The following is a 26,194-nucleotide window of genomic DNA, read 5'->3' on the forward strand; positions in this document are numbered from 1 at the left end:
TTTGTCATTCAATCCACCAAGAGGCAAATAATCAGCCAGCAAGTATTAATTGAAGGCCTGGGTGAGAGGCCTGGCAGGGGAGGCAGAAGGTGTGCAAGCCTGAGAATAATTCAAGAGCAAGACGCAGCCACATCTATGCCCAGTGGAGGGGCCATGCCACCCATCGAGGAAGGCACTGACCAGAGGCTGAGGGTAAGGCAGGGTGCCACACCCTCAGGCAGGGTGCCAAAGGCCCTGATGGCTTCCCTTTCAGGGCCTGGGACTCCCTCTGGGGCATAGAGGAGGCCAGGAAAGGGCCACTGGGAGTGCCTGGCACCCACCTCTCAGCTTTGCCCAAGTGAGCCAGGCCCAGACCCCGGACTCATTGTCCATTTTCCCTACAGAGCCAATCTCTGCATTTCCAGCTCCCAGCTGATAACTGGCTGAGGGACTGAGGCTGCTCCTGGCCTGGGTGCAGGAACTGAACTAGGAGAAGGGATTTCTTTCTGTGTGAGGGGAGGTCCCCCAGGAACAGAGAAACTCAGTGGGAAGGCTGTGTGGGGCCAGCGTAGGGCCCCTGAATGTGTGGGGCTGGACTAATGGCTGCTCTGGGGTGACAAGGTGACAGGGTGTGGGGCTAGCTGAGGCCGAAAGCGGGGAGGGAGGCAGAAAAACCTGCCCTTCCTGTCAGGTGGGGCTCCCTGCCTGGCTCCCTCCCTCTTTCTCAACACTATTTTAAAAATGTAACCAGAGGCTTCCCTTGTCCCTACCCACCTGCTCCTGACAGGTGCAGGGAATTCACCTAAACACCCCTACATTAATGAGTGGGGAGGGGGACAGTGGGCCCCCCTCCTGAAGTAGGCCACTTTAGCAAGCAAAGGCAGGGGAGAGGTGTCTTTCCTGACTCTGAAAAGCAAATGCCTCTTCATTTTAATAGAAACTGATTTAAAATAATCTGATTTTAAATGATATCAAATAGAAAAAATGCGACTTCATTGTAATTTTCTAGTAAAAATTTAAAATAATCTGATTTTTAAAAAAAATGATATCAAATAGAAACTACATTTTTAAATGTACAGAATGTGTAGTGTGCAAGACTTAGGTTTTATCTGAACTGAATACTTAATTTACAGTGTTGTGTTACTTTCAGGTGTACAGCAAAGTGATTCAGTTTGGGATCCGTTTGTCCTGACAGCTTCTCTTAAATTCAGTAGAAACTTCTGGAGAAAAAAGATACATTCATTAGGAAAGAAAAACAGGGAAAGAGAAAGGGAGGCGTGGAAAGAAGAAGCGAAGGAGCGGCACACAGGGCCGGTGGGGGATGGTATTGCCCCAGGCAAGAAATTTAGTGAAAATTTGCAGGGCCGGGGACTCCCTCTAAATCCACTCCTCCCACCTCTAGGGATTTCCTCATGCTACTTTCACCTAAATAACTGGACTGTGGGGGAAGCATTCGATTTGCTTCAACCCTATTTAATCCCCAAGATGCTATGGCCTTCACAGCCACCCATCTGTACTTTCAAGGACACACCTACAGACCAAGATCCCCTCCAACATCAAGGCTGTAATAGTTGGCTCCTTATTTAGAGGGGGAATATGCAGGAGATTCTAAAATCCATAGGAATTTTGCTCTGATGCTAATGCCGATTGTACAAAGTTTCAGTATAAAGAGGGCATGAAGGCTTTGTAAAAATTGAGCTGAACAAGAAAGGTAAACTGTTCTTATGAGGCACTGGGAGAAAGCACTTAGTAACCTGAGCCAGGGGCTGCCCAGGGCAAGGCACCCATGTTCCTTCCACAGATGCTCCTAGAATTTGCAGAGAAATACTCGCCACTGTACCTTGTACAGGTAAAGTCAGCGTGAATTGTCTTTGGGTCTTTCCAGTACAAGCCTAATTCTGGCCTTAATTATTATACCTCAGGCAGATGAACTTCTCTTTGTAATGCTCTCGTACACAATGAACTCTGGGCTCTCTGCCTTGGAGTCATTTACTTAGAACTTTACTATCAGCATATTTCTAGGTCAGAAGGCATCTCTCTGCCATAAATTACTGTCTGATGGAGAGAGTCTTTAATTTAGCCTAAGATAGAATAAATAAGAGGGCTAATCTGCTATGATAAAAATGAACAATTAAGATAGAGCGTGCCAAGCCCCATTGTCTAAAAGTTTTGAAACATCCATGCCTCCTCTTCATTCTATTGAGGTAGACCATTGAGCATGTTGATCATAGCTGGGCTTGTAACCCCAACTCATGCACCAGGGACTACTATCCTCTGAGCGAAACCAAGAGAAATCCTGAGTTTAAAATCTTAAGTATTTACAGGCACATTCTCAGCATTACATCCCTGGTTTTCTTCAAAGAGCAAAGACAGAGGTATGCAGTGGAGAAAAATAAAACGTTAAAAATGAGGTTTGTGTGGAAACTTGTATCTTGGCTTGGCACCTGGGGAGGTACATGTGCCTGTATATGTGGGTACGTGTGAGCACATTTAGGGACACATTCATGAGTGCTTTAGAAGGTGCCCCCAAAACTCTCCTCTCTAACACCAACTCTGCAGAAGGATGCAGCTCCAGACCCTAGAATTACACAGGTAGAAAAGGTCTTTGCACAGCCACTGCAAATCATAAAGGGGCAAACATTTCCCCCATTCTTTGTACATTAATATGTTTCCTAATCAAACTCCTGCAGTATCCAGATCACTTCAGTGCCATGTGTGCATGCCAAGTCGCTTTAGTCATGTCTGACTCTGTTCTGTCCATGGGATTCTCCAGGCAAGAATACTAGGGTGGGTTGCCATGCCTTTCTCCAGGGGATCTTCCCAACCCAGGTATCAAATCCAGGTCTCCTGCATTGCAGGCAGATTCTTTACCAGCTCAGCCACTAGGGAAGCCCCTTCAGTACCATGAGACTATCCTCACTTAGCTTAGGCCCAAGCCTTGATTGTCTCTTGCTATCTCTGACCACTTCTTAAATCTGCAGGGAGTTTGCTGGGGACACGTGATGATGACTTGGAAGGAAAGCCATTTCTGAGGTTGTGCGGCCCTTCCGTCCCATTCTCCTTTTCTGAGACTGAAACCTAGAGAGTGGGCCAGATGTGACTAGAATTTCCCTCCATTTCTAAGCTCCCTCGTCGATGTTGCTGGGTGCCCTGTTGTCTGCCACAGGAGTGCACTGAGGATGGCAGGATGATAAGGAGATCAAGGGGAGGTGAAACATGAAGATGCTGGAGACCAACTCCTGTCAAACCGCACTTCCTCAGAGCATCTGCCTAGACAAGATGCCCAAAGCAGTTCTCTTCCCATGTAGGAAACGGAAGCCCTAAAAGTATAGTCTATGGCTGGACCCTAAGCAACCCAGAGATAGTCTCACACCTCTGCCAGCCTAGGCTAATGAATCAGAAACCATCATGTAATTCAGTGATGCACAGAGTATTCAAACAGCAGAGCTTAAAGGAACTCTAAATATCTAGCCCTCTAGCTTTAAAGAAAAGGAAACTGAGGCCCAGAGATAGAAAACCAATTTCTTTGATTTTCTCTGGCCATCGCAGCTATTTCTGTCTTTGTTATCTTTGTGCATTTGCTGGATTTTCCCCTAATAGTCCCCTCCAATTGCAGCCCTCATGGCTTCTTCAGCTGACTACTCATGATCTTCCCATAGTTTCTTCCTCCAGCAGCACCTGCACTTTTTCTGCTGGGATCTCCTTGAAAAAGTATATTTGGATAGGATCCTCTCTAAAATCCTAGACAGGTAAGCCTATGGATTCCAATCTGGTAAATATTGTACAATATCTGTAAACATTGTACAGACCTAGTGACCACTGCCCAGATTCCCCTTAGAAATGAAGGGCATCCTCCCCCAGGCACTGGTGCCCATGATCAGATATCTTCCCCGGGAGCAGCCAGAATCAATGGTTGATCAGCACAGAGGTATACAGGCCTATCCCCTCCAACACAACTCTGAAGGGCTGTTCCAGCTTCAGAACTGCCTGGGGGGATTGGGCAAGGTCTTTGTTGAGATTCCACTTCTTCTTCTGCCCAATCCAGCTTAATTCCTGTTCCTCCCACTGGTGCTAATTCCAAGAGTGCTCCTTATTAAACCTCCCTGCACACTCATCTCCCCCTCAAGTTGGCTTCCAGGGAATCCAACCTGCTACAGGCACCATCATCATGATGTAGGCTAGAGGAAGTAACTTCAGAACCTCGTCCTCCCCCTAACAGCATCACGCCACTTCAGTCAGCCTCTTACCCACAAGTGTTCCTCAAGCTCCAGGGGACAGGCATCAACCTCAGGACATGGTCACTTGTAAGCCCCAGTCACCAGACCTGGAGAGAGTGGTTGGGAGGGTTCTCTCTTCCTCCATGCCCTGGGAAGGGGGGACTCCATGACTTTGACAACTCTGCCCTCAAGAACAAATGTCTAGTCCTTGCCCATATCCATCCACACACTCCCTGAGGTAAGCACTGGCTAAATCCTGCAAAACCATCTTCAAAAATCTCTTTCTCCAGTTGTGTATCTTGGAAAAAAGGATAGTTGGTTCCTCTTGTCTTGGGACTGAACTCAGTTGACACTGAACTAGAAAAAGTCCCATTTTAGCACATGGTTACAGACATTACTTTATTTTTAACAAACCAAACCCACACTACAGGAGTCAGGAAGGTATCTCTGACCCTTGTTCTGTATCATTCTTAATTGTCCAGGCTCCAGGGTAGTGCTGTTTAGGGCCCAGTATCATCATTTTTAGTGACATTAGCACCTTCACTTCTGCTTGTGCCTTTTTCTCTCTAAGGTGGGGCTGGTGTGTCCTTTCTATGGACCATTCTTCCCGCATGTGTGTGATTTTACCACCTTGCAATGGCACCCACCAGCCTGGCAGATGGGCCAGTCTAAGTGGCGCTTCTCGGGGCCCTAGCTTTCTTATTAATACACAGCTGGGACTCTAGCTTTTCCTACTTTTTCACTCACTCTTTGCACTGTCTCACCCTCCATCACCAAACTCTTTTAACACTCATTGTGTAGACTCGGATTTTCCTCTCAATTCTTATATTAAAAAATTTTAAGAATATATACATTGTATATATCAATTTAAAAACAGTTTGGGGAGAAAATAGGAACATTACCACATTAAACTATTCTTACTGGTTTCAGAAGTCTTAAAAAGAGAGTAAATGTGTGTCATTATCTGGAAATGTGGGGTATACACAAATAGAAGCTGGATACATGGTAGCCATGGGCCAATGATTCCTTCACTGTTAGTTGAAGGCCTAATAAGCGTGATGGACAGACAAGACCTTTCATGGGCAAAAACCTCATCCCTAGACCTAAAAATAGAAGCCATTAGTCTCGATAGTTATTGATTATCCAGGTTGAGGCATAGGTAAAGCTGGGATTCTTGATTATATTTATATATATATATTTTTTAACCATGCTATACAGCAGATGGGAATCTTAGTTCTCTGACCAGAGATCAAACCCACATCCCCTGCACTGGAAGCAGAATTTTGACCACTGGACTGTCAGGGAAGTCCCGAGATCAAACCCACATCCCCTGCACTGGAAGCAGAGGTTTGACCACTGGACTGTCAGGGAAGTCCCGAGGCTGTGGTTCTTTAAAACTGGATCCTTCTTATCAATAAGCACTTAGGAATTCAAAAAAGCTTGATCCTTTCCTTAATAAAAATTGCAGAACTCTTTGAAAGATGACAAATTCTGGATTAAGGGTGTCAAGAATCACAACATTTAATAGTAGATATAGCATATGTCTGTGTGAACCATCCCACAGCTCTGGCCTGAATCCAGATGTGGGGGATTGGGGGCGGGGTATGGTTTACTGGTGCTGAAGTTCAGTGATGGGAAGTGTGAGAATAGATTTTGTAAAGTCACAACTTAAGAGCTGGTTTCTTTTGGAGGGAGTAACGTGCAAGTGTTCCTTGTTATTTCAAGTGTTATTTCCATAGGGGAGGAATCATAGCCTCTATGATTGCCCTTCCTCCCATGCTGCTACTGCTGCTAAGTCGCTTCAGTCGTGTCCGACTCTGTGCGACCCCATGGCCGGCAGCCCACCAGGCTTCGCCGTCCCTGGGATTCTCCAGGCAAGAATAATCTGCAGCCTCTCCCACCCCTAAAACAACTAAATATCCAGACAAGGGCCAGATGGGTCATCCTTGAGATAACATACCTGGTAGCACCAGGACTCATGCAGGGACTCTCATGACTCTGACAGCCTCTCTTACCTCACTCTAGTTTTAGCCCTGATGTGTGATAATGCGCTGAAAGTCATAAAATACAAAAGAAACAGCCCTGCCTTCCAATATCTCTTCTTCTGGGAAGAGATATTCCAACATAATTTCCAACCACATCCTGGACCATACTGTTACTTTAACAGATTATTGAGGTCTTATTTCTGCCATCTGCACACAGCATCCCAGGTGCCAGCTAACTACCAAGGTTGTAACTTAACTCCTTTTCTCTATCCCATCCTCCTAGGGCTGTGCTCTATAGAGGAGAGGAAGCCAGAGACCCAGTCTTGGAACTAGTTCAAACAAGATGGGTGATTCCCTGCTGCTGCAGCCTTTGTCACCAAGCAGTTCAGTCTGGAGTAAGGAGAAGGTGGCAAGATTTGTTAGGAGCTGGGCAGTTTGCTCCCATTTTAAGCAGCATGGGAGCTTTGCCTAGTAGTGCCCTCTGCTGCCCTCTGTGGCCAAAACTTCAAGGCCTCTAGAGACACTGAGGGAGAAGGCAATGCACCCCACTCCAGTACTCTTGCCTGGAAAATCCCATGGATGGAGGAGCCTGGTGTGCTGCAGTCCATGGGGTCGCTAGGAGTCAGACACAACTGAGCGACTTCACTTTCACTTTTCACTTTCATGCATTGGAGAAAGAAATGGCAACCCACTCCAGTGTTCTTGCCTGGAGAATCCCAGGGATGGGGGAGCCTGGTGGGCTGCCGTCTATAGGGTCGCACAGAGTCAGACATGACTGATGCGACTTAGCAGCAGCAGCAGCAAAGACGCTGAATCTGGGGCGCTCTCTCTCTCTCTCCCTGCCATCATCTTATGAAGCTTTTCTCCTTTAGTTCTACACTCTAGCCACAAGCCTGCATCTGGTTTACATTCTCAGCTCCTTCCTGCAAAGGTTGTTGAACTGAACCCTGGAAGAAATCTTAAGAGGTCATTGGGTCCCTCAGCTCTGCTTTAAGCAAGACTGGCTGCAACCCTTCCGGGAATTATATAGGCTTTGGCAAATCTCATACTCCAAAATCCTATGTTCTTCAATGTTACTCACTGGGATTTCCACAAAATCTTCATAATTGTTTATCTTAGCTTGGGACCTTTCACTTAGAGGGCAAAAATCCTGATTAGAAAGATGGGCAGGCTGGCCATGAGAAGGAACTGTTAATATGGTTGATGTGTTCTTGTCTGATGCTTTACCTTTCTTCTTCTTATTTTTTTTTATTTTTTTTAAATTTTATTTTATTTTTAAACTTTACAAAATTGTATTAGTTTTGCCAAATATCAAAATGAATCTGCCACAGGTATACATGTGTTCCCCATCCTGAACCCTCTTTCTTTTTTTTAACATAAGTTAATTTCATAAGCTCAACCTTGTTGAAATGTTCTCTTTGGGTTGGAGGTGTCACTTTGCTACTGGCAAGCACAGCTGAGGACTTAGAGATTTCTCCTTGCTCTGGGAATGCAAGGCTTTGGGCACCTGAAAGTCATCCAAGTACCTGTTTCTTTTCCCACTCCAGTCCCAAGTGAGGTGAATAAGCTTACTGCTAATTAATGGAGAACTGTGTCTCACCAATCCTTTGGCTGGAGAAGCCCCATATGAAATTAACTAGTTCTGAAAACCCACTGAAGAATTGATGCTTTTGAACTGTGGTGTTGGAGAAGACTCTTGAGAATCCCTTGCACTGCAAGGAGATCCAACCAGTCCATCCTAAAGGAGATCAGTCCTGGGTGTTCATTGGACGGACTGATGCTTAAGCTGAAACTCCAATAGTTTGGCCACCTCATGCGAAGAGCTGACTTATTTGAAAAGACCCTGATGTTGGGAAAGATTGAAGGCAGGAGGAAAAGGGGATGACAGAGGATGAGATGGTTGGATGGCATCACCGACTCAATGGACATGGGTTTGGGTAAACTCCAGGAGTTGGTGATGGACAGGGAGGCCTGGCGAGTTGCAAAGAGTCGGACACAACTGAGCAACTGAACTGAACTGAACTGAAAACCCACCACCACCAGAAAAGGTTCCCTAGAGGGATTTGCAATTTTTTGTTTGAATTTCCTAACTTCGGGCCTGATATTTGATTTCAAAGTCTGTGTGCACAGTACTCAGCAACCCTAGGAAAATGAGAAAATACGCCTGTTTCCCCATTTCTCTGCTGGTTTTTACACCTATTCCTATTCCGCTTTCCAGTCCCTTCCAAAAGCTCCTGAAAAGTACTCCCACCCCTCTTACAGGTTGCCAGGGGGGAAACACGTTTATTTTGGATTTTGGTGGTGACACAAACTTATACCAAACTCTTCTTATGTATCTTATTTCTTGATATTTCCTTTTGTATTATGTTTTAAAAAACATAAACACCCCCTTGACCATTTTAAGCATACAATTCAGTATTGTTAATATGTTCACATTGTTCATCGTCTAGAACTTTTTCATCCTGCAAAACTAAAACTCTAAACATATTAAACATGAATCCCTCACACCACCCCCTTCTGGTTTGTTTCTTCTATGAATCTGACTAGTTTAGGAACTTGAAGAGTGGAATCACACAGCATTTGCCTTTTTGTGACTGGCTTATCTCACTTAGCCTAACAATACTGAAGGTGCCTTACAGCAGATTATTTTTGTATAAAATGTGGGGAAGCTAAGGGGGAAAAAGGAACAGCAAGGCTTAGGGTCCCAGGGTGGACCAATTCCGCCACCCTTGCTTTCTCTTCTCTTCAGCTCACACCTGTGAAGCCCGTGCGCCCCTCTCAAATGAGCTTCAAAGATTAAAATCCTCCCGGTCCCTTCCAGAAATATCCCTGCTGGATCGCTGCCATGTAGGTAGGGAATAGGGTGGGATTCTTGGGAGAGCAGTCGGCGGCAGCACAGAGCAGAGGATCCCCAGCGGGTGCGGGTCCCTGGCAGCGCCGAAAGAGCAGCAGGAAAACCTTGGGCTCTGACGGCCCCTGGACCTCTGATCTCCCTACACCTGCAGTCTTTTCGTTACCAGGGCTTCAACTGGACCGCGGAGATACCTTGGGCAGCCCTGAAATTATGCGATTTGAGGACACGCTGTCAACTCTTATCCCGAGATCACGCCGTAAAGCCAGACTGCTTCTCCAGTTCTGAACTGGCCCGGACCCGCGCTGTGGTGGCCAGGTGTTGGGAGCTGGGCGAGGCAAGCCAGCCCGCCCCAAGGACCTTCGATCAGGCATCCCCTCCAGCTCGGCGCAACCCCGCAGGCAACAGACGTGCCAGGTGAAGGAAGAGAAGAGCAGAGGCAGCAGTAACTCAGCTTCACTGCACTGCTTCCCCAGATCCGACAGGCACAAATGATTGGTCTCCCTGCCTCTCTCTTTCGGGGCTGCTAAGCTAGCTGCGTTCTGCCGGAAAAACACATCGCCCAGACAGAGCGCAGCGTTTGGGGACCTCGGAATTACCCCCGACCCGGGCCCGATAGCACAGGCAGCGGGGCGAGGGACGCGGGAGCGCGGCATCGCCGAGTGGCTCTATGAAGCGCGGGACCCTGGGCGCTCGCGGTTGAGCCCGGGTCCCAAGGACAGGGCAGAGGTGGGAGGACCCGGGCTTACGGGAGCACAGCCGCTCCTGCAAGCACCCCCCGGAAACCCAGTCCTCGCTGCCGCTTAGCCGCACCAAGGTGCGCCTCCTCGGTGCGGAGTCCCACCTACCTCCCGCCACCCCGCCGACCTCATAAACAACTTCGCTAACCGCAGAGGGCGGAGGCGGGGCGGGCGGGCCGCGGCCGAGCCGAGCGCGGGGGCAGCGGGGCGGTCCGGGGTCAGGGCACAGGCTACGGCCGCGCCTCCCGATTGGCCGGGACGCCGTGGGCTGCCCCGGCGCGCGGCGCGGGCGGGGCGGGGCGGACGGGGGCGGGGCCTGCCTGCCTGCGCGTGCCCGCCCCCCGGCCCCAGCCCGCTGTGTCCGCGCCCCTCGCGCCCTCCCCACCCCCGCCGGCCGCCGGAGTTTTTAAAGTGGGCTGACCGCCCCGCGAGCCCGACATTCGGGAGCGGCCCGACGCACAGCACCGGCGCCTGCCGCCTCCCGCCCCAGCTTTCCTGAGGCGGCCGTACAATCCTCGGCAGTGTCCTGAGACTGTATGGTCATCTCAGCCTCCGCGTCTGCCCGGCCCCGGACTCTGCCAACTCCGGTCGTTTTCAAGCCACTTCTTGTATTTTGAAAACCCAGAAAAGCGACTCCTGACTCCTTTTCGAAGGAAAAAGAAACTTCAGCCCCCTGCTCGCTGCCCACCGCCCCCAACTTTTTTTTTTTTTTTTTTTTTTTTGCGTTTGACAGCGTCCTTCCACTCCTTTCCCGACCCCGCCTCCCGGTACAGGTTCCTCCCCGTCACCGTTCTCCACCCCCTTCCCCCGCACCAAGCCTGCCGCCCGCAACTTCCACCTGACCGTGCGGACGCTCGGGACCTGCGAGCACCTGGCACCTTTCACATCGGCGTGGGCCTCGAGGAGTGGGCTAGGGCCACAGCGAAAGTAGCGGCTGCAGCCCGCGCTGGCCCTGGAGCTCAGGTGCTCGGAGCCTCAAAGGGCCCCAGCGACAATGACAGCTGACAAGGAGAAGAAAAGGTAAGCGGGCGTCCGAGCCGGCAGGGGAGTTGGTCCGGGGTGGGGGTGGCGGGGCTCCGCGGGACCGCCGCTGGGAGAAGAGCGCCGAGGGGACTTTGAGGACCCAGGGATCGATTTGGAAGGTTTGGCAGGGGAGCGCAGGTGTCCAGTCTGGGGACGCGCCGCTCCGGCTTCGCGGTCGAGAGTTCTGTGGCCCGAAGGAGTCGGGAATCTGCGCGGACAACGAAGCCAGGAAATAGCCCTAGAGGTCGGAGGTGCTCTCGAGGTACCTTCCAAAATCCATCCCCCTCCAAACCCCGCACCAAACTCACGCGGCCAGCGTGTTGAAACGTTTCTTGGTTGACTCGGTCAAGTCAACTTTCGACTTTCTCACGGCCCACTTGAAGGGGCAGCATCCACTCTTTTTTCGGGACCCGTGGGGTCCTTCTAAATGAACTCTGCCCGCGCTGCCTCCCGGAACTGGCAAGGGGCCGGAGGCAGAATGCAGCGCTGGGACCGGCCCCGGCAGAGCTGCCAGGGCGCAGCGAAGGGACCCACTCCAGGGCTCCAGACCCCACGGAAGCTGGAAGAAGTCCCTTTCCTGATCCCGCAGCTTGCCTCGGCGGGAGAGTGGGTAGTGGGCCCGGCTGCCTCGCGGAAGCAGCTGTCTTCGCGGGTGGGGAGGGGATGGCGACACCGGGCACTCCCGGCAGGTCCCGGTGTCTCTCTCCCAAGAGGACAGAGAAGGGCAGCCACGACATGCCCGCCTGCCCTCGCCAGCCTCTCGGCACTGGGTGAGAGGCAACGGAGGCCAACTCTCACTGCCCTCCTGCCCTCTCCCGGCGAGGGTGAGAGCGCACGGCGTGGCGCGCAGACGTGGGAACCACCTTGCCTCCTGCCATCGCGCGCGGCTTGCAGCCTGGCTCCCCTTTCCTCTCAGCCTCCACTCGTGCCGCCCCAGCGGGCTGGAGCTCTCCGCCCAGTATTCGACGGTGGCTGGTGGGGCTGGGGTGCGGGGAACTGTAATCGAACGAGTGCTGGGCCGGCTGAAGGATCTGAGCCTCCGGAGATCAGCTGCTGGGGGGTTGTACGGTGGTACGGAGATGAGGAACCCAGCCGCGATGGGCGGGCGTGACCGGCCTCGAACCGGGGAGCCCGAAGACCTCAGTGCTTGGGTCGATTTACTCGTGTTCCGACTTCGGGACCGGAGCCAGAAACCGTGTATCGGCTGGTCGAAAGCGGCGGTTCCCACCTCGGGGCACCGATAAGGGTTTGATAAACAGGAGCAAATCGCGCCCTTTCTGGCAGAGCGCCCGGGCCCTTCGCTCCCGGATTGCCGGGAGTGGAGCGGAGAAGAGGAGGGGATTGAGCCTAACTCCGAGTTTACGGCCGCAGCTGCCCCTCCCGCGTCACTGCGGCACCCCCAGGCCTGAGATGGCTAACGGAGTCTTGCCTCGGTCGCTCTGGGCCCCCCCCGGAGACCGCAGCGGGCGCGCGCCCCGGGAGGCCTCGAAGCACCCCTGGAGTCTTCTGTCTTTGAAGGGCAGCGAAGCAGGGAAGGGACTTTTAAGATTCCAACGCATTTTGCAAGCCCAGTATAGCCTGCCAATAACAATGATTGAACAATCAAAAAACAAAGTTATAGTCAGCTCCTCTGCGCGCACGCTGGGCTCCGGAGCCGGTGAGGGAAACTTACTGTACATTTTACAACTGTGATGCCTATCGGCAAATGTTGCAATCGCGGAGGTGGGGCCTGAAGGTAGTCTTGACAGATGTGTGAAGCGTCAGTTTCTCCCGCGCTGCTGTGCACGGGTTCTGTGCTGTTACATATGTTAATCGTTTCAAGAAACTTGGGAGCAGAGGAGAAATTATTTCGACATACCTGACTGTAGTGCCTCTTTTGTTAGAGATAGAGGGAGCTAGAATCGGAGTTGGAAAAAAGTTGGGTAATCAGGCTCTGAATTATTCGCGAGAGCAGCAGATTTAAGAACCACTGTGGGGATTGCCTATGAGATGTCCAGGAGGCCAGAGCCGATGGCCCTGCCTGTCTGCCTGGCGACTGGCCTTGGTTTTTATGTCGCAGACCGGCAGGGCAAACATTTGTGTCCCTCACCATCCGGAGTCCTGTGAGAGGCTGTCCAATTGATGTTGGGCTAAGTGTTTTGAGACATATTTCCTTTTCTAGTCTGGCTCTGTTTGCTGGGGGCAGGCTCCTTGAAGGACCAAGGTATAATTAAAATATGTGAACCAGTGCATTGGAAGTTGGTGTGTCATGTAAGTGGTGATCCTTAGCTTTGACAAAGTGCTTCACAAGTTCCGTATGAGGCTTTCAGGTTAGGATTCTGTGTATAGATTCTTAAGATGTGATTCTTCTGGTTCAGCAGAGTCTCTTCTTCCCCCAAATGCAAGATGCATGGAACATTCGCAGTGTTCCTTCTAACAACAGGCGTTCAAGAAATGGGCAGGATTGTTTTGTTCCAGAACATTCATGCGTCGATGGAGATGTTAATGTTTAATAATAAAAGAGTTTACTTTCTAAACGTTTGGCTGGCCTTGACAGAGGGTTTCAAAGTGTGCTCTTTTAGTGGTAGTGGGCATTCCTGCTGACATCAGAGATGGCCAGATACTTGCTAAGGGTGCTGCACTCCCTCTTTGCACTCACCTGTCAGGAGTGAAGTGAAAGTCTCTTTAATCAGGATTCCTGGACTGTGAAGAGCTAGAAAATGTCTGGGCTACTCACTTCATAATCAGACAATTTTTGAGTCCCTTCCCTGAAAGAGAAAACAGTCTGGAAGTTCTTACATACATGGGGATTGGAGAGTGGTTTGGATAAATGTAAATCAGATCCTTGGATGCTCAGGGATCAAAGTCCTTTCCCAAAGCTAGACAGCTCAAAGCTCCTTCCCAGAAGGCTTCTATTGCTTAGTGTGGGGCCTCCATGGAAAGAGGATCAGAAATCTCCTCTCCTGCCCCTGGGTGTAGTTGTTCCTCTGCTAAAGTAAAATTAAAGTCCACCTCTTATTCAAATCTAAAGGCAAAAATATTGCTGGGCAGTTTTTCTCAATGTAAATATGTTTTCTATAAACATCCCTTTAACATTTGATCTCTCTTTCCAATTGCATTACTGGATGTAATAAATTGATGTAACACAGTACAGGTTCAGGTGAATAAAATTTAACTCACAGCTTTTGTGAAGTTCTAAAGAATGCTGTGACTATAGGTTTTTTCAGTATTGCTGATGGGAATCTTACAGTTTTATGCAAGGACTGTTGCCCAGTGGAGAAGATTGCTTTGTGAAGCAGAGAACTACCTGTCAGTGGAGACATCCAAGAGGCTGTACTGAATACGCTGGCAGTTTCACTAGGAGTGAAAACCATAAGACAAACTGTTTAATTCACTTCAAACGTAAATCAGTCAGTCTCTCTCTCTCTTTCTCTCTCTCTATCTCTCTCTCTCTCTCTCTCTCTCTCTCTCTGTGTGTAGGGTAATCCTCAATGTTTTAGGAATCTATTCTGTAAAATGTTTACAAATAGAACAGAACCAATTAGATAATTCTTAGTACTCCAGGATTTTAGCCCAATACATTTGAAAATATTTGCTGTCATTAGTTATCTCAAGATTTAGGCTTTTCCACCTCTCAGGAAATCTCTCCAGTAGTACTGTTTTTTCCCCCCTCAGTTCTGGCCCGTACCAACATGACTTTTTGTTTTAGCCTAATGAATCTTCCCTTTTGCTTTTGGTACTGACCTTCATTTGTAGTTCATAGCAGGTAGGGCTTTTGCCAATATTGTGAAGTTAACAGTGTTTGCTCCCAGGATTCCCAGTACTCTTTATCCTCACTCTCCCAGTACTAATATCTAGTGTCCTGATGAAATTAGCTCTGCTTTTCAAACCAATATGAAAGCGAATGTGTATGGAACACCTACTCCCTCTCTGGATAAAATGTTGAGGAGACATTAAGGAATAAGGGATGTGGTCTTGGTCTTCAAGTTGTTTAGTTTGTTTGGGGGGAGGGAAGGACATATAAGGAAGCTTACCTAAAAATATAGGTAGCTTGCAGCTTACTTGTCACTTTTCTATTGAGATAAAATCTTTTGAAGCTAAAGAAGTTCTTAATCACATATAAGCATAATTATTGAAAAGTATTGTGTGTTTGGGAGTGGGAGAATGGGTTCCTAGTTTTCCCTGGAATCACACAGGAGAGGCCCTGATAGCAGCATAAAGACTGGCTCTGAGCGAAAGTCAGTCAGTGTCAGGGATAGTCAGTGTCAGGAGTGATGAGAAGTAGAGGGTTCAAGAACATCTCTGGGGTATTCTCCGACACCATAGACAGAAGGGCCCCCAGAGTTGAATGTTTGCTATTCTTTTCTTGCTTGCTTTGGTGAGGGGCATGAAGGGAGGCACCCAGTAGGGGTCTGGGAGTGGTGGGATGGAGATTCCAGTCCCATTAAGGGTAATCGTGGAGACAGCCTAGACTCGAGGAAGACCAGGAAGGGACAGGGAGCTTCTTAATCTGGGCTTTGTGAGTGGGCTTCAGAGGGTGGTCTGTGAGTCCCTGGATGGCTGCTAGTGTTAGGGATATAAGTATTGTTCCCCACAAGGGAAGTCAGTTCAGTGCTGATAGCCTTTCATAAGTTCTGTGATCTGGAGAAGGTGAGCCCTTGCTCTTGAATGTCTGATTTGGTGACTGCCCTACCTTTCAGGATCTTACTGTTCAGGTCTCAGAGACATCCACATTTCACCACCAGTGTTTCTCCCTATCTTGGAGATGGGGGAGGAGGTTGGCATGTGCATCTAGTTAAAATTCTGTAGTGTGGCTTAACCTTACCTGTACCCACCTGTCTGTCCACCCACACGCCTGCCCTCGGTAATGGGGGGAGGGGTGGGGAGCTGTGCCCTGCACAGGCTTAGTTCTAATGTGGCTCATTTTATTACTGCTTCTTAAAATGGCCATGAAATTTTATCTTCACATTTTCCACCATCCTCAAACAGTTACTGGAGGTCTTTTTACATACTAGGAATCTTTGTGTCCTTAATATTAATTATATCTGCAGTAGGACAAAACAAACCAAAAAACCCTCAGTCTTGTTTGTGTAGGCACCATCCTCAGAACTTTCCGTGCACGAGCTCTTTTAATCCTCATAACCACCTATAAGATAAGCCCTGTTATTATCCCCATTTCCCTGATGGGAAAGCTGAAGCATAGAAAGGCGAGATGCCAAAGGTCAAGTAGGTAGTATGGCCTATGGCCAAGGCTCAGATTCAAATGGGGCAAAATGCCTTCGGAGCCTTTACTCTTAACCAGTGATCCATACCACCTTACCTTACCTAAGATGTCTATAAATACCATTCCGGACCTGTGGCAAGTACTCTATAAATGATAACTGCTTTTGCTGTTGTATTTATAATTATTATAATTACTTTTCTCTTTCGTGACTCATCACTTGTTTTGACCCTGACATGCAGACAAGGATTGAAGATCTGAAGGGCAGGCTTGGAAGCCCTGGAAGCTCTTTATTTTTCATTGGTCTTCCTCGATGCTGTGTGGGCTTTTCTCCAGTTGCAAGGACCGGGAGCTACTCTCTACTTGCAGCACACAGGCTTCTCATTGCTTCTCTTGTTGTGGAGCACAGGCTCCAGGGAAAGCGGGTTTCACTAGTTGCAGCAGGCAGGCTCAGTAGTTTTGGCTTCTGGGTTCTAGAACACAGGCTCAATAGTTGTGGCACACAGGCCCAGGCTGCTCCAGGGCATGTGGGATCTTCCTGGACCAGAGTTTGAACCGTGTCCCCTGCATTGGCAGGCAGATTCTTAACCACTAGACCACCAGGGAAGCCCTCCACGTCCCACTCTTAACAGATGGCAGTAATTCAGTAATTACTGTAACCTTCGGACTCGATTGTGCAGAAGAACCTGTTAGAAGCTCTTCCTCCATAACTTTTGAAGAGCCATCTCCAAATCAAGATGCACAAAACAGCTTCTGGCTCTACTGATCTTTTGAAATTGTAATCACAGGAAGGAGAGAATGGAGGGGAGAATAAAGAATAGCTATGATCATTGCAATACTAGTACGATACATCTTTATAGGGCCCTTTCTCTGACGAGTCCTAAGCTTTCACAGTCATCACACCATTGGCCTCCACTCTGTGAACTTCGAAGGGCTTCTTGAGTTTTCCCAGGGCTCTAAAACACAATTGCATGAACATATCTCACTAAGGAGAGAGGCAAGCCATGTTGGCGGTTGCACATCATTGTGTGTATGGTGGCCATGCATGGCGTGCCATTCGCAGCATCTATGATTTTCAGGTAGAAATGAAATGAAATGTTAGCCACTCAGTCATGTCCAACTCTTGTGACTCCATGGACTGTAGCCCACTAGGCTCCTCTGTCCATGGAATTCTCCAGACAAGAAGACTGGAATGCAGTGCCAAGTGCCATGCCCTTCTCTAGGGGATTTTCCCCACCCAGGGATCAAACTCAGGTCTCCCGCATTGCAGGCAAGTTCTTTACCATCTGAGCCAACAGGGAAGCTCTTTCAGGTAGAGATTGGGTGCAATCTGTCACCAATAGTCCAGTCTCAAGAAGAGTGACAGGGCCCTATGAGCCCTCTGGACTCAAGACAGGTGTGGAATGGACTAGAATGTTACCTACTTCTAAGTGGTCTTTTTTAATTTCCCCTAAATTTTTAAGACTACCGGTTAGCTTGACCACCTTAGACTGTTTCCAGAGATCACTTGTACATCAGTAAAACTTATCTGTCATGACCATCAGAACCTTTGCATGTTCCTAGGAGGCATATTCCGTGTCCCTCCCCGCCACTTGGAAAAATTCTTCGGTTTTAAAGTTACAAGTAACTTCTATTGGAGATAATGACTCTGGAAAGCAGTTCCTTTTCTCATGTGGAAAGCTATTTCAGAAAAGATGGTACGTCAGTAAGGAAAACAACTCTATTAAAAATGTATATATTGATTTTGCCATGCCCCTGTCTGGTTTACTTTCCCAATTCTACAAAACCAAGGAAGTGGATTGTTAGAAATCTCTCCTTGTATTCCTCCAGTGACTTTCTGCATCCCATCTCCATGGTACCATCCAATAAAAAAAAAAATCAAACCTGAGAGGTTAGTGCTAGGAATCGTAACAGATTAATGATTTTATCGGATGAGACTAGGCACTAAAATACATGAGTGAGGAAATGAGTCCATTTTCTGCGGTCACAGTAGTAATGTTGGAGGTTAACTAACCCTGCTTGTGGTGGTGGCTGCTCTCAATTGCTGGGGATGCAGCCAATATGAGAGTCTTTTAGAAGTTCATCAATTCTGTAACAGCTTTAGTTGACTCTTCTGGTCTCATTTTCAGTCTGAGTCTCCTTGCTTATGACCTATCACTGTGCGGAGTCAGTGGTTCCCTATGAATAAGGGGACACATGGCCTCAATCTATTCCAAAGCATTTTATATATACTTTAAAAATACATCAAAGTGTATGTTTGGTTTTGGTGGGGGGGGGGGGTTATGTAATAATCATTGAAATCACTATGCTGGGTATCTAGTCGGACAGTTCTCTGTTTCTCTCTCAATGCTGTATTTATATTAACAAACGTGTGTTTTCACCTCTTTTCTCAGCTGTTTGTAAGGCATCCGCAGACAACCACTTTGGATTGTTGCATTGCTTTTTCTTGGGGATGGTTTTGGTCACCACCTCCTGTACAAAGTTACAAACCTGCATCCATAGTTCTTCAGGCACTCTGTCTACCAGATATAATTCCTTAAGTTGATTTGTCACTGCCACTCTATACTCATAATGGATTTGATTTAGATCATATCTGAATGGCCTAGTAGTTTTCCCTGCGTTCATCAATTTAAGATGTGTGTTTTACTCTTGATAAAAAAAGAAAGATTTCATATTGTTACCACTTTGAATAAGATTTGTTCTGACTGCCTCTGTGTAGAGGGCAGAGAGAAGGAAGGGCAACACATTATCCTAATTTTGTGTTTGACAAATTGAGCTGTGAAAAGAAGAAAGCCATACCATCTGCAGTGAAAGCTGGCGCTGGACCCGGGTGTCCCCTTGGGCTCCTGTTACAAGGTAGTTAAGCACGAGCACAAAGGGGGCGACTCAAACTTCAGGGCTAACCACTCTCATTACTAATGAGTAATTACAGCAAATATTTACAGGCCTCCTTTCTACCTTTATGACTTCCTGTTGCTGAAGCACTTTGGAGTATTGAGAAAGATCCTGGAAAGTACGTCATACCCAGTTGCAGGAAAGAATGTCTTTAACTTTAAGTGCACGCACTCTGTTTATGAATTCCATGTGGAAACAACAGAAAATTGTGCTTGGGAGGGTCTGTTCAAGGGCCCGTTCTTCAGAACTTGAAAACAAAATTTGAAAAATCAATGCCGACGGTCAAATGTATGGGGAGTGGAACACGTGATGTTTCTGCAGAATGTTCTAGAAAGAATAGGACTGTGCAAGCAAAGCACAAGTCGCTTGATAACTATTTTTTAAAGAACATATGACCTCTGCACTGTTTTTCTGAATGAAGATAATCAAGCTTAATTAAGTATATCACAGTATGTCAAGTATGCCATGTGGGGAATTCAGGAAGCTAGAAGAATATCATTCACTCCATCAAGATTTCAGAATAAACCACAATAATGCCTCCTTCCTCTGTACTTGGTTTAAGAAGCACTCCAGTGAAATTGCTCTCTTCGGTGTCTGTAAACTACATACCCTTGTGTTTCTCTCCTGTGTTTCCAAGAGTTCTCAGATGCTATTTTAGAATGGCAGCCTTCACTCCAGCACTGGCTGATGTTGATGAAGCTAATTTTGGTGCCCAGGGTAGAGAGAGAGAAGTCCTCTCTGGAGCTGAAAGGGCTTTCTGGTGCCTGGGTTCAAGAGCTGCATGGTGTTACCGGACACACCGCATTTCACCTTTAGAACCTTTATTTGTGTGCTTGCACAACACGTGTTTATCCAGATATTAAGATAAGAGAAGTATGAAGGTCACATTTCGCGGGTGACAAGGAAACTTCTATAAAAGTAACCGTATCGCCATGCTGCAGGAGTCTGTCTTTTCTTTTGTACCAAGGATTTAGGGGAATTAGTGGTGGGTGGGGCCCGGGAGCCAGTCCCTTCACAGTATTCTGGCTTCCTTGCCTGTGCTGTGCATGTCCTGGCGCAGCTGACATGTCCCTCCCATTTGGCCAGGCCCTTTGAGGTGGTCAGGATGTCAGGGGGAAATATTGGTCCACTGTGTGGCTGCCCCACTTTCTCGAACTTTCTGGTAGTCTCTGGAAATTAGCCCTTGCCCCCATGCATTTACCTGCTATGTGACTGGCTGGGAGGGAGCCTGGCTGCTCAGATACAATAGCTTTCCTAGCCTCTCAGAACAGGTTTGCATGGTGCTGCTACTGCCCTATTTTAGGCAGGGTTGTCATGTCCTTGGAGCACAGAGTCTTTAGTGGGGCAGGGGAGTTCCTTTTGTGGATTTGCATGTTTCTCTTAAAGATTTCCAAGGATTAGCCGACACACTCAAAGCCTGAATGCGGAAATGGATCCTTGGTCCAGTTTTCTTCCCAAGGGCAGTCCACACAGCATTGGGAGTTCATCTCACTGACAAAAAGGGACCCCACTTCAGCCAGGCACCCCATTCACCATCACCCAGTGAGCCTCCTGAGCCCCAAATATGCCAGTCTCCTCCTTGTACCCTAAGGACTTCCTCACCCCATGTCATGGGTCTCCCTCCCACCTCTACTCCTTCAGCCCAGTCTCTCCATTTCAGATGTTCTCCCCATTTCTGTCTCTACTCGAGTATCTTCCTCTTTCCTAGCGTGAGGCCGAGTCCCCCAGGTCTCCCCCTCCACTCCTTTCTAGCTCTTGGTTGCTTTCGCCAGAGAGCCTGCCTGATTATATTTCCTTGTTATCTAATGACATTTCATGTGGTCTTGCCTTTCCAGCAACATTGCATGTTGCTGGAGGGCAAGGATGTCTAATTTTCTTATGTGCCTTGTAAACATCTTGCACATTTTGAGTCCCTAAAATCATGCTTAATTTAAAAAAACATACAGTTGCTTTATCGATGTCTCTTGGGTCACTTGGAAAGCCTGCCTCTTGGACTATGCTTTTCTTGTTCATGTAGATTTGAGCCCTTTTTAAATTTTCCTTGACAAGAGAAAAAAGAGAAAGGAAAAAAAACAAAAACAGAAGACCATAGACAGATGTGGTTGACTCATGATTTTACATCAAATGCAAGCATTAGGCAAGTATTGTGAAGTCAGGGCTTCACTTTAAGAATGCCCAATACACCAAGGCAAGTGCAAGCCAAACAGCAAAGTACTTCAGGTGAAAGTTTAAAATGGTCAGGTGGGAAAGGGTGTGTAGGGGAGTACCCACTCTCTGTTAGAAATCATCCTCCCTACGGAGCCTTCCTGATTTGCAGCACGGTGGTTCCCCCTGCATTCCCATGGCCCTTAGTCTAAATGGTGCAGCACACTGGCTCCCCTGCATTTACATGGCCTTTAGTCTGTATCGTGCTGCTGGGATGATACTGTTACAGCTTGCTTTTCTGTGTGTGTGTCTGTCTCTGATCACCACTTAGGGAGTAAGCCCTTCAGGAACAGAAGCCCTGTTAACTTTTTCTGTTCTCAGCACTCAAAACAGAGGCCCACCCTTGGTGCCCAGTAATTGCTTGTAGACTCAGTAACTTGATCTCATGTCATGAACTTTGGGCTTAGTGCAGAGGGTTAGCAATTTAGGCAGAAACCTTTGTTCAGATCAACCTACCCATCCTCCTGGACTCCCCCACCATGCGTGTAGTGAAGTCTGGGGCTACTGTCATCATCGCTGTGTACAAACATTCTAAGTTACCTACTGAATTCAGGTGCTGTGCCGTGCAGTGAGCTTTCAGAGAGGCTTTAGATGGACCTTGTACTCAAGGGGCTTGGAGTCTACTTGGTGAGTCAGAGAATTCCTAAACTGATTTGTTTAAAATCATGCAAGATGGTTGATGTTAAAGGTTGTCCTCACCCCATCTTTACGATGTTGCTGTCTTGTTATGAAGTCAAAAAGAGCTCAGACAAAACACTGAGCAACCTGGAAGATTGATAGTGATTGACTGTGAATAAGGGTAAGTAGATCTTGTGTACTGTGAATAGTTAGAGGTTTAAGGGAGGAGCATTAAGAGCTAGGTCATGAAGATCAGGTAGAATTTAGATAAGCAGATGGGTTTTGGGCATTCCAGTGGGGTGAACAGCTGGAGTTAAATGAGGAGGTAGGAATAATTAGGGTGTACAGACCAGTACTGGTGAATTGGCTCCTTCCAGAACTGAATCTGGAGCTGTATAAACGTATGGGAGAAAGGGGTCAGGCCCAGGCTGGTGCTGAGAAGTTGAGGACACCGTGGTATCTTAGTCATGACGTGATGGAACCTTAGGGCTGCCTTGGGGCCACAAGAGCAGTGCCTGCTTCTCTTGGGTTATTTGAACCTAAGGGAGATGCCCAGGGCACACCTATTATCTTCCAGTTGACTCTAGCATAAGCACCAAAGGGTGGGTGGAGGGTACCATGGTTATCCTTTGTAAGAATGACCTCAGAGACTGAAAATGCCCTCTGCATCTCAGGAAATCAGTCATCTGCAAATGTGCCCAGCTTGCTCTAGAATATATTTCTTTTTGGACTGTACCATGCCTGAGGGTAACAAATGCCTCCTGGGGTCCAGGGTGGGAGACCAGAAAGGGACAACTTGCTGTGTTCTAAATAGCTTCCATCAGGCTCTGTGGATGAGTGTGTGAGGCTCATCTCATGTTCTCATTTTGATGGTGAAGCCTGCTTCCCCCTAATAATTTGATGGGGGCTTTCATCCTCTCCCTTCTTGCCCTTTGTCATCATAGATTCTAGGTTTCTGAGTCTGGTCACTGTGAAAGGCTATTCAGTGCTCCACTGTTTGTAGGGAGAGAGGTATCCACGCTTTTTGGCAGTCTGTACCAATCACTGGGAATTGTGTCCCTTGCACAAAGAGGCAGCTGAGCTATTCCTTGGCCTACTCCTTTCCTCTTATGTGGCTACACCATTCCCTAAAGCCTGAACTCTGGTGTTCTTGGACAGGTGTAGTCAAAGAACATCTTTTGGAGTCACCTGGTGGGGTAGCTGGGGTTCTTCCCTCCCCCTCCACTGTGGGTCTGAGGAGCCCAGGAAGGGCCCCCTTTGGAGCCAGGTGGACAGAGCCTTTGTCCTCCAGGCCCGCAGGTGGCGGAGAACCACGGACCCCAGGGCAGGCAGCCCAGACAAAGGGGCTGTCTGGGGGCTTGGGCAGTCCCTGGGAAGCAGCCTCAAGGAACATCCAAAGACACCCCACAGCCCAGGAGGTGGCGTTTACCCTAATCTAGCTAGAGCTAGAATTTGAGTCTAGCATCTGCCTCCCACAGCTCCAGACAGGCCTCCGGAGGGGAAAGGAGGGAGATCTGAGCTGGCTAATCTGCAATGACACTGTCACCGTGCCAATTCCTCTCTGGGGTTTTCTTTTTTTCTTTTCCTTTCCAAACTAAAATTACCTTTAAAAATGACAGTTTTTGCCACTGTTGAACTCCAAGCAAGCTGTTGTCCCACTTGGGTCATTTTGGTGACGGGTCATGGGCACACGTGGTACTGGTGTGGTCATGGCAGCTGCTGGCCAGCGTGGGGCCTTGGAAAATCCTGGTGACCAGAGCCCACCGGCAGCAAGGAGTCTGAGATGACCACGAAAGTTGATTCTTTCTTTCCCAGACCATCCACTTGTGCACATTTGAACCATTTTCCATGCTCAGATAAACACAAGCCTTGAGATTCTGGGTCACCTGTATGGATCCAGATGTCACGAGGGGAATGACGTCACTTAATTCTCCTGGAGTTAGATCTTCTGGGTCCAGGCAGAGGATGTGTTTATTTTGGAAAGGGACAAACTTCACCCACTTGAATTCCTTTGCCTCCAAAATTAGTGTTAGGGGATGACCACAAGCGTTCCATATTTCTTACCCTTTGTCTTGCCAAACAGATTGTAAATGCCCCCAGGGCCGCCTTTGACTTCTTCTGTGTCCCTGACAAAGCCGGCCTCCACAGGAGGTTCAGAGGAGCTCTCAGAAACCTCTAGGACTGAGAGACTGTTCTAGATCTTTTCTGACTTGTGTGACCTAGGAAGGTAATTTAACCTCTTGTATGTTTCCCATACCTAAATGGGGGTTACACACACTACCTGCTTTCTAAGAGTACTATTATTATAAGTTTGAAATGAGCTAGGATTTCAATAAAACCATGCCTTTTATTTTTTAATTTAAAAAAAAATGTATTTTTTGTCTGTGCTCCACAGCTTGCAGGATCTTAATTCCCCAAGCAAGGATCGAACCCATTCTCCCTGCAGTGGAAGTGCAGTCTTAACTGCTGGACCTCCAGGGAATTCCCTAAAACCATGCATTGTAAAAGTGTTTTAAAAAGCATGTGTAAAAATAGATAGCTGGTGAGAAATTGCTATATAACACAGCCTGGTGCTCTGTGCTGACCCAGAGAGTAGGATGGGGGTGGAGAGGGAGGCACAAGAGGGAGATGATGTGGGTATAATTATGGCAGATTTGTGTTGTTGTACAGCAGAAGCTAACACAACATTGCAAAGCAATTTTCCCTCAATAAAAAATACTTTTAAAAAGACAAATTAAAAAGCATATTTTTTATGCTTTGAAAGTCATTTTTGCAATGATTATCTCAATAGAAAGACCTTTGAAAAGTATAAAGTACAGACCATTAAGGTATTATTATTAACAAGCACAGCATTATAATCACTTGGCACATCACTGCCTGTTGGAGTGATTTGACTGCAACTGAGAGGGAGTCTTAGCCGACTCTAAATGGAGATATCACACTTGCTCTCAAGCCTATCAAGGGCTTTTAACTGCCCTCACCCCCAGCTGTCCCCAAGATTATGGGCTCTTGCCAAGAGTGATTTCCACATTTGAGTTGTATTTCTCCCATATCCTGAGATGTGAGAAAATCTGATAGCATCAAGAGACTAAGGAACCTTCCAGGACTCCTGAAAAATGGTCTGACCCTGGGTATGCCTCTTTCCCTGCCTGGCCTGTTCTCCCCTCACCTGTGAAGATGAGGGTCCAGGGTCTAAGGCTGCTGCCATCCTGATGCAGTGGGAATTTGCCCTTTGATTCAGCACCCCCATATCTCTAGACCTACAGGACTATGTCTGCACCACCTCTGCTTGGGCCCCACTTGTTGCTCTGTGTCTTACAAGTAATACCTAATTGTAGGCCCACGGTGGCTCAGACAGTAAAGAATCCACTTGCAGTGCAGGAGACCTGGGTTCGATCCCTGGGTTGGGAAGATCCCCTGGAGAAGGGAATGGCAACCCACTCCAGCATTCTTGCCTGGAGAATCCCTATGGACAGAGGAGCCTGGTGGGCTACAGTCCATGGGTCACAAAGAGTGGGAGATGACGAAGGAACTAAGCACAGCACAGCACGGAAGGGACCAAGTGCTGCAGCCAAGGTGTTTAAAAGGCCAGGCAGCTTGCTAGGAGAGATACAGAAGTAGGGACACGTTGATGCCTTGGGATGCCTATGATCCTGGTCTTACTGGTAGTGGGAAGAGGCTTTGGATGTGAAGAGTCTGGCTGTGCCACATAGTGACCAGGAAACTTGGCAGGGCATTCACTTCAGCCTCAGATCTGTCACCTGCTGCATCCCTGACACCTCTCGTGCCTGAGCTGGCCCTTCCTTCAGCCCCGTTTTGAGGTGGACAGCTGTCAGGGCCTCAGGGCTCAGCTTAAATGTCACGTCCTCAGGGAAGCCTCCCCTGACCCCCTCAGCTGACCTCCAGCCCTCTTCTCTCTCTCTCTGAAAGACAGCGCTCCCCGCGTGCCGTCCTTCACTTGTCTGCCTGCTCTCTGTTGCTCCCTACTAGTTTGCAAGGTCCTTGAGGGCAGGGCCATTCTGTCTTTTTTGCCAGCATATCTTTAGTGTTTGGGGGCAGTGCTGGACACCTATAAGGAGCTCCTTAAATATTTGTTAAGTGAAATATTACTTCAGGGTTGCTGGGTCTTTGTCCTCAGCCTGGCATCATTTCTTACATTTGTTCAGTACTCAGTTTTTTCCCCCAAAGCTCGTGATGAAGTAGTTGTCATTCTCATCATACAGGTGAAACAACAGAGGCACGAAAAGGTGATTGCAAAGCCAGAATGCAGAAGAACCCGTGTGAGCAGAACCTTCTCTCCCCTGGCTGGTGCTGTCTCTCCGGGCACCTTATTTTTCTGTCATGGTGATGTTATGTTTGTCTTATTTGGCAATGTTTACACCAGAGAAGTAGGGGCCATTGTGTGTTGGTGGCGACTGGAAATACACAAGAGAGTCTCAGGAGAATGCCACTGTCGGTCCTCACCACAATTAGCAATTGTC

At 48.1% G+C, this 26,194-nt stretch overlaps 1 protein-coding gene across 1 annotated transcript in view; it reads left to right on the forward strand.

The window, feature by feature from the left end:
- Positions 1-10,146: 10,146 nt before the first annotated feature.
- EPAS1 (endothelial PAS domain protein 1) overlaps positions 10,147-26,194 on the forward strand; it is a 91,962-nt gene continuing 75,914 nt past the window's right edge. Inside the window, exon 1 of the mRNA XM_055539996.1 lies at positions 10,147-10,792. Within this exon, the coding sequence (XP_055395971.1) occupies positions 10,767-10,792 (26 nt within the window). The 5' untranslated portion in view covers positions 10,147-10,766. The remainder of the gene's footprint in view (positions 10,793-26,194) is intronic.

The sequence above is a fragment of the Bubalus kerabau genome, chromosome 11 (assembly GCF_029407905.1).
Source record: "Bubalus kerabau isolate K-KA32 ecotype Philippines breed swamp buffalo chromosome 11, PCC_UOA_SB_1v2, whole genome shotgun sequence".
Lineage (NCBI taxonomy): Eukaryota > Metazoa > Chordata > Mammalia > Artiodactyla > Bovidae > Bubalus > Bubalus kerabau.